Raw genomic sequence first — 7343 nt, 5'->3', positions numbered from 1 at the left:
GGGGGCGGGGGCGGGGGCGTGTGGATTGGTCAGTGGAATTACTCAGCTGGGGCCTGGATGAACACGACGGGCTGCTGTTGGGGGTCATGGTGCGGGGCTGACGCCACAAGCACATGTACACTGCGGAGGAGTGCGAGCCTCTCGCCACCTCCGCGTGCACGCTGTGGTCGGGCCCCCGTCGTGCACTCTGCACTGTGCCAGGCTGGCTGGCCGCCCATGGATTCACCCCTTCCGAATATCGCACGGCCCACCTGCCCAGCCACCAGCAGTGTCATCGCCTCGTCTCTCAGCGCTTGGTCCGACAGGCCTGCAGATATCATGGATTATTGGGGGTGGGTGTGTGAGGGTAGGAGGGGCTGGGAGGACGGGGGCCTGGCGGGGGCAGCAGGAACGCACTCGGTGCTGGGGTCGGGCGGCATTTGAATTCCGCCCTGCCGACCCTGGCCATTTTCAGGGTACAAGGCTGCTAGGGACGCATTGCCAGGGACGCATGGACGAGCGCGTGCGCGAGCAACAGCCGCTGGCAAGGCGCTCAGAGGCCCACCCCCTTCAAGCCCCGGCCGTCATCGGGCGCCCTGCCTATTCCCTGGGTGCTCCTCAGGCCCCTCACCCTCGCCGTCGTCGTCCGCCGCCTCCAGCAGGGCCTGCAGCAGGTCAGGCCACCCCTGACCACCACCCGCCCGCGGCCCCTCCTCCGCCTCCTCCGCCTGCCGCTGCTGCTGCTGCTCCTGCTGCTGCTGCTGCTGCTGCCGCTGCCGCGCCAGCTCGGCCCTGCGGCGGCCGATGATGCCGTACACCATCCCGTCCAGCTCCTGCACCGCCGCCGCAAACTCGAGGTTGTCTGGCGTCGGCACCCACTCCGGCACGACCATCGCCGCGGCGCCGCGGTTTGCAAAGAAGGCGAACGCGCGCTCGACCGCCGCCACCACGCGCGCCGCCGCGTCGGCGGCGGCCGGGCCGGCCCTGGGGTCGGCGGCGGGGCCGCGGGCCGCGGGGCCGGCGGCGCGGTCGTCGTCGGTGGAGAGGCCGAAGAGTGCCGCGAGCGTGATGTTGAGGGTGAGCTTATTGAACTGAGGGGGGCGGAGGGCGCGGATTGCGACGGGGTGGAGTGGACGAGGGGGGACACACACTTGCGGTTGCACACATGGGCACACACCTGGCGCACACACGAAGTATAGGCATGTGCGCACCATGCACTCACTCACACGCAACGACGTTCAAGAACGCACACACAAAGCAAGCTCACATGATACAAAGAGGTACACACACAGATGCAGACACACACAGACACACACAAGAGCATGTTGATGATGTCATGAGCATGCGCATGCAACTCACCTCCTTGTAAACATCCACCACGCCCCCAGGGCCATCACCGACCCCGCCACCGCCGCCACCCGGCGCCCGGCCCCCGCGGTAGCCCTGCGGCGCGGCGGCGGCCGCAAACGGCCCGCGCAGCAGCCGCTGCGTCTCCTCCACCATCTGTGCTGCGTAGCCCTCGACCGCGGCGCGCCGGAACGCTGGGTTGGCCATGCGGCGCTGGCGCCGCCACACATCGCCATCGCTGACAAGAAGCCCGTTCCCAGTTAGGGCGCTGCCCGGGAAGAAGGCGGTTCCCTCCTTCACAAAGATGTCCGCTCGGTCTATGAGGACCTGCCGGGCAGCTGCCGGGTCGCTGACTAGGACGACGCGCTCGCCGCCGAGCAGCAGGCCGGCCACGGGGCCGTGGCGGGCGCGCACGTCCTCAATAAAGGCAAGGGGGTCAGCAAGCATGGCGGCAGACTGGTCGCCGGCAGGGCCGGCCGGGAAGCCTGCAGGTTGAGGGTTGGGGCCACACGGGGGGTTGTTGCGTGTCTGCCCTGCGACTGACATGCAACGGGCAATGCCTGCACATGCACACGCCTGTGCGTGTGTTTTGTTCATGTCACAAGTGTGCATGCCATGTCCAGTGCCACTCGCAACACTCCAGCTAGAACTGGCGTCATGCAAGCAGAGCGCAGCCTGCATCCCCTGGACAACCTTGCCGGCAGCATCTGCCAGGCAGCTTCCCGCACCCGCGGGCGGCGGCTCGACGTAGCGCTGCAGCTTAGTGGCCAGGGTCGCGGCCGCGGCCGTCGCCTCCTTAAGGGTGTCCTCTGCTTTGGATGAGCCGGCGGTGAACAGCGCGGCCCAGAGGTCGGTCAACATGCCTGGGGGCGCCCCGCTGCTGCTGCGGCTGCTGCTACTGCTCCTGCTCGAGCTTGCGATGCTGTTGCTGTTGACACTGGCGCGGTTGCCGGTGCTGCCCTTGCCGCTTGGGGTGCGACTGCCGTTGGCGCCAGCAGAGCCAGGGGCAGGTGCGGCAGCTGCCGGGGCGGAGATGCCGACAAAGCTGCCTGTGCCGTCTCTGGCCTCGTCAGCAGGGAGGGCGTCTGGGCTCGACGGGCGCAGGGGGCTGGGGGCCGGAGCGCCTCGCCCCTGCTTGCGCCGCGATGTCGCAGGTGATATCTGACGCGGCGCCTCTGTCGTGGCTGCGCCAGCTGCCCTGTCACTGGCGCGCGTGCTTGTCCGCATCGCCGGCGCGCACGCCTGATGGCGCAGCGGCCGCGACGCCAGGGGCTCGCCGCCCTGCCGGCTGTGTCTTAACTGTCCTGCATGGCGTGTTTTCATCCGTTCCAGCATCCTGGTGTGTGGCACACGGTCAATGAGCGTGTTTGAGTGCACGCGTGTTCCTCGAGATCGATATCCGAGCAAGATTGTGAGATTATAGAACTTGAATTTATCAGATGCGCACCCCTCATGGCCTCTGCAGGGCAAAGCGCGTATGTGGTTGCGAACACACACCCGGGTGTCACTCAGGATCTGACCCTTTCAAAGCGTCCAAAACGGAATACAAATGGCGTGTTGTTTCTTGCTGTAATTCGACGGTTGTTTTCGGCTCCTGTGCAGCAAGTTGCGATCAAACATTGCAGTTTACAGCACAGGCCGGAGATATCGCTAAGAATGCTCTTGCTCAGCAAGAACAGATGTCTAACAATTGGCAGGCGTCAAACTGCTAGTGCCACGCCCGTGCGTGCACTCCACAGCGGCACCCACCTTGCGGCGGCGCAGCTGACGCGTTGCTGTGGCATCAGAGGCCGGCGGAATGCGCGCATCCGCGCCCAGGGCGACGAACAGCAGCCAGTGGCAAACCCTCTAGAGGCGCCTTCAGCAGATGTGGCTCCAGGAGCAGCAGCAACGGCAGCGGCAGCAGCGGTGGCGCCCCTACAGGCGGTTCCTTGGAAGTGGACCGAAAGCGACGACGCGCTCTGGGCGTATGGCGCGCTGTTTGCGGTGCTGGGAGTCGGCACGTTGCCGGCACTCCACACCAGCCCCTTGGCGGGTGAGCAGGCGGGCCATATGTCATGCACAAACCTGTGGCCGCCGTCATTTGCACGAACTGCAAGCCGCGGTCACGTGCACACGCCGGCGCGTCCTCATCGACACCGCTGCCGGTGCTAGTCATGCCACAACCACCGCCCAACCCACGCACGTGTGCAGCAGCTGTTGACCTTGCACAATGAGGCCCCACCCTGTCCTCCATCTCTCTCCACTACCACAAACCGCCACTGCAACTGCCAGACCTGCCCTACTTTGTCCTGCTTGCGGTCTTGACCATCTACATCGGCAGCCACAGGGCCGTCACCAACAACATGCGGCAGCAGATCTCATTCAGAGAGGTGAGGGCAGGGGCTGTCCGCGGCGCACCCCTGCGGGGCCGCTCGTGCGGGCGCTTCGCTGGGCTCCTTGGTCCCAGCGGCTGCGGCGAGATGACTGGGCGCAGGCTCTCTGTGTCCAAAAGCGATCCAGCGGCCACGGCCGTTGGGGTGCCGGTGGCATGTCTCTGACTTCCTGTTTCCCGCCATCGCCCTGCTGCAGGGCCTGCTGGCGCCCGTGGTGCTGTCTGTGTCGCTGTTTGGCCTGTACCTTCTGATCAAGTTCACAGACTTTGACCTGCAGGTGGGGCCGGCGCCCGCCTCCGCGGCGTCCCGGCTGCGCGCCGGCAGTCCCTTTTGCATCATTGGCCGTCCCCTCGCATGGAACGTGATCGCCACCGAAACAGTCGGGTCTGTTCCTGCGCAGCAGGCGCCCATGATTGCCTGAGTCGTCGGTCTTGCACCCTAGAGCCCCGCCGCCTCCGCCGTCATCGTGCCTCTCTCCTGCCCCGCCGACTCCCGACAACAGACCTTCCTCAGCGCCTACTTTTGGCTGCTCGCCACCGTCGCCATAACCGGCGCCGCGACGCCGCTGCTGCGCCGCGTCGGCGACGCGCTGGGGCAGCCGACCCTGGCCGTGACCGTCCCGGAAGGCCTGCTGATGGATGACAAGGGGGAGGGCGTCACGCGCGCCGAGCTGCGGCCGTCGGCGGCGGCGGCGGTTGCGCTCGCGGCGGGCGTGGCGACGTGGGACGCGCTGCACCACGGCGACTTTACTCTCAACAACATGGTGTGGCGCTGGCTGTGCTGGCTGCTCTCTCTTGGCAGGGCACTCGAGGGCTGCAAGGAGTCACCCAGACACTCCCAGGATATTCTGCTTGCAGATTTCCACCATCCTTCTGCAAAGCCATGGCCTCCCTTTTGCAACGTACCGAGGCTCATTGATTGTGACCCCTGCATTCTGGGTCCGCGTCTGTCTCTCCCCCAGGTCGCCTGCCTGGTGGCCACCGAGCTGCTGCAGCTACTCGGCATCCGCAGCTTCCGCGCAGCCGCCCTCCTGCTGGGCGGCCTGCTCTGCTACGATGTGTTCTGGGTGTTTGCGTCGCCAGAGGTGGGCAGCGGGAGCACAGGATCCCGGGCGCAGCGCCATTCGCGCAGCATGTGAGGCATGTACGCCTGCGCACGCAGTGCTCAGAAAGGCGCAGCATGCGGCCCCTTGTGCTGCCTCTATCGATATTGCAAGCTCGCTTCTCGGAAGGGCTTTGCCTGTGTTTCCAGCTGCGTCACCAGACATGCCAAGGATGATCCCACAAACCCACTCCCCCTGATGCTCCTGCCCGGCCCGCCAGGTGGTGGGCGACAACGTGATGCTGGCGGTCGCCACCTCGGACGCCGTCACCGGCCCCACGCGCCTGCTGTTCCCGCGCGTCCCGCGCGTGGGGGGCCAGGTCCCAGACTTCCCCTTCTCCCTGCTGGGCCTGGGGGACGTGGCGCTGCCCGGGCTGCTGGCCGCGCTGGCGCTGCGCTACGACGCGTCGCGCAGGTGGGGCGAGGGCGGCGCCTGGCGGACGAGGGCTTGTCCTAGGGGGTGGGGAAAGGGTGGGGGCCCCGATGAGGCGGAGGGAAGGTGGCCTGGGAGGGGGCGGGTAAGACGTTCGCACTGAGGGGTCACAGCGTGCTTGCCAGGTGGCCAGCACACACCGACGCAAGGCTGTGTGGGCTGGGCTGGTCTGAGAGCCTTCGGATGTGGCAGCTGCCTTCTAGGAAGTTCTCATGACGTCCACAAGAACTTTTGTTGAGTACGTCCCCTCTTTACAATCGCCACCTGCCTCTTCATCAACACCACCAACTTCTCGCCGATCAACGCCAGCACCGACATGCGGGCGCGCGCCACCGCGGCCGCGGAGGCGATCCAGGAGGCGTTGGGGGAGCTGGGCCCCGGGGCCTCGCGGCAGCAGATGGGCGACGCGGCCGCCAAGGCGGCGTTCACCGCGTATGACGCGGTGGCAGACCGCGAGGAGCGCCAGCGAAACCTCAGCCAAGGCGGCGGAAGCAGCAGCACTAGCAGCAGCGGCGGCGGCAGCGGCGGCAGCGGCGCGGGCGACGGGGAGGGCGCCGCAGAGCAGGAGGAGCGCGTGCCCGTGTCTGACGCGCTGCTGGTGCAGCGGCCAACGTTCACCGCCGCGATGGTCGCATACGTGGCGGGCCTGCTGCTGGCGTTCGCGGCGAACAGCGCGACGGGCATGGGGCAGCCGGCGCTGCTCTACATTGTGCCCAGCATGCTGGGGGCGCTGGTGCTGAGCGGCTTGCTGCGGAACGAGCTCGGGCGGCTGTGGCGGTTCACGGACGTGCCCTCTTGGAAGCCCAAGCCGGCCAGCACCAAATGAAGTGGCGGCTGGTGCGGCTGCGGGAGTTTGGGAAACGGCATCATGTGTCTTCATGACTCTCTGCTTGATGCAGGCCAGCCGCCCCTGGCGTTGACAGCTTGTGGTGCAGCGTTCAGCGTCATGCGAACGGGTCTGTTGCATGATGCGTGTTTCGCATACTAAAAGCAGCGCGTGCCATGCTGATGCAGTTGCGCGGCCAGCGAACTGTCAACCTGGCGGCATGTTTTTGTGTGGGATGCAGCGGCGCGAGCAGGGGGTGTTCCGGCGTCTGCAGGCACAGGCGACGCAGGAATTTGTGGGCTGCTGCCTATTCTTTGGAGTGCGTCCACCATATTCTTCTGGGGCTGAAGGAATTGCCGGCACCGCGGGCATTACATAATTGTTCAATACATGAATGATACCACCTTCCCTCAGAGCACGGTCAGCGACCAGCTGCCAGCCACAGCCCTGCTTGGTTGTAGGTAAGAACACATTAGCCTCCCTGCAATTGTAAGGTGGGTTTGCGCCGTGCAACCCCAACGGCAGATGGGGTATGCGCTCTGATACAGTGCCTTGCCTGCAGGCAGTGCGCTGCCAACGGCCCAATGGGTTTTAGGGAATGGTGCCCTGGATGCAAAACGAGTGAATGCAGGGCCGAAAGAATACTGCCAAAAGCAGCGCTGGTGATCTTGACAGGAACGCCCAGCACCGCGCGCATTGCAGCGCCAGGGCACGACAGGCTCTGCGCCGGGCAAGCCTGCACAGCAGCAGCAAAGGCTGCCAGCAGGGGGCACAACCAGAGAGCAAGCCGGGCCTACTTGCGCATGCACGGACGCCCCTAGAATCACACGTGCGGGCAAGGTGCCCGCACAAGTGCAGTAGCTGCAAGCGCTCCCACACCAGCTGCGCAGTCCCGTTGTCCACGATGCGTATGGGGTTGGGGGTGGCAAGCGAGCGCGGGCTGCCTGCCGCACCCCGTCAAAGCCGTCCATACGCTGCGCACGCTCGCTAAGCTCTCCTGACCGATTCAAATACAGGGCTTTCGCATGCGCACGCACACGTCAACACACATGCGAGCATGTGGAAACGCAGGGCAGAGCCCAATGCAAGGGCATTCAGTCAGGTGCATACGCTGGTGGAGCCAAAAGTAGCAGCGGACTTGCGAGTTGTGAGGCGCCCGACACAGCGAGTGAGCGCCGCTGGCCATGCGCCCTGGGGACTGCTGTCACCTCTCTCCCCGCCAGAAGCGCGGAACCCGGCGTCACCCGCCAGCGTCAGGCGACACCAGCCCCCCCCCCCCCCC

General features: G+C 66.0%; 2 protein-coding genes across 2 annotated transcripts in view; one reads left to right on the top strand and one right to left on the bottom strand.

Moving 5' to 3' along the window:
• The window catches only part of MNEG_3828 (hypothetical protein), a gene marked incomplete at both ends in the record, with an annotated part of 3717 nt that extends 1530 nt beyond the window's left edge, over window positions 1-2187 (bottom strand). Inside the window, 3 exons of the mRNA XM_014047693.1 lie at window positions 611-1070; window positions 1339-1811; window positions 2055-2187. Of these exons, the coding sequence (XP_013903147.1) occupies window positions 611-1070; window positions 1339-1811; window positions 2055-2187 (1066 nt within the window). The remainder of the gene's footprint in view (window positions 1-610; window positions 1071-1338; window positions 1812-2054) is intronic.
• A 1484-nt stretch (window positions 2188-3671) lies between these two features.
• On the top strand, window positions 3672-6061 carry MNEG_3827 (signal peptide peptidase-like protein; the record flags this gene model as incomplete). The annotated part of the gene is made up of 6 exons (XM_014047692.1): window positions 3672-3698; window positions 3898-3978; window positions 4204-4464; window positions 4663-4785; window positions 5024-5217; window positions 5545-6061. 6 exons carry the CDS (start codon window positions 3672-3674, stop codon window positions 6059-6061), a joined length of 1203 nt encoding a protein of 400 aa, XP_013903146.1.
• Window positions 6062-7343: the final 1282 nt, after the last annotated feature.

The sequence above is a fragment of the Monoraphidium neglectum genome (assembly GCF_000611645.1).
Source record: "Monoraphidium neglectum strain SAG 48.87 unplaced genomic scaffold scaffold00501, whole genome shotgun sequence".
Taxonomy (NCBI): domain Eukaryota; kingdom Viridiplantae; phylum Chlorophyta; class Chlorophyceae; order Sphaeropleales; family Selenastraceae; genus Monoraphidium; species Monoraphidium neglectum.
Note: the sequence above shows the minus strand (reverse complement) of the source record. Positions and strands in the feature narration are given on the sequence as shown.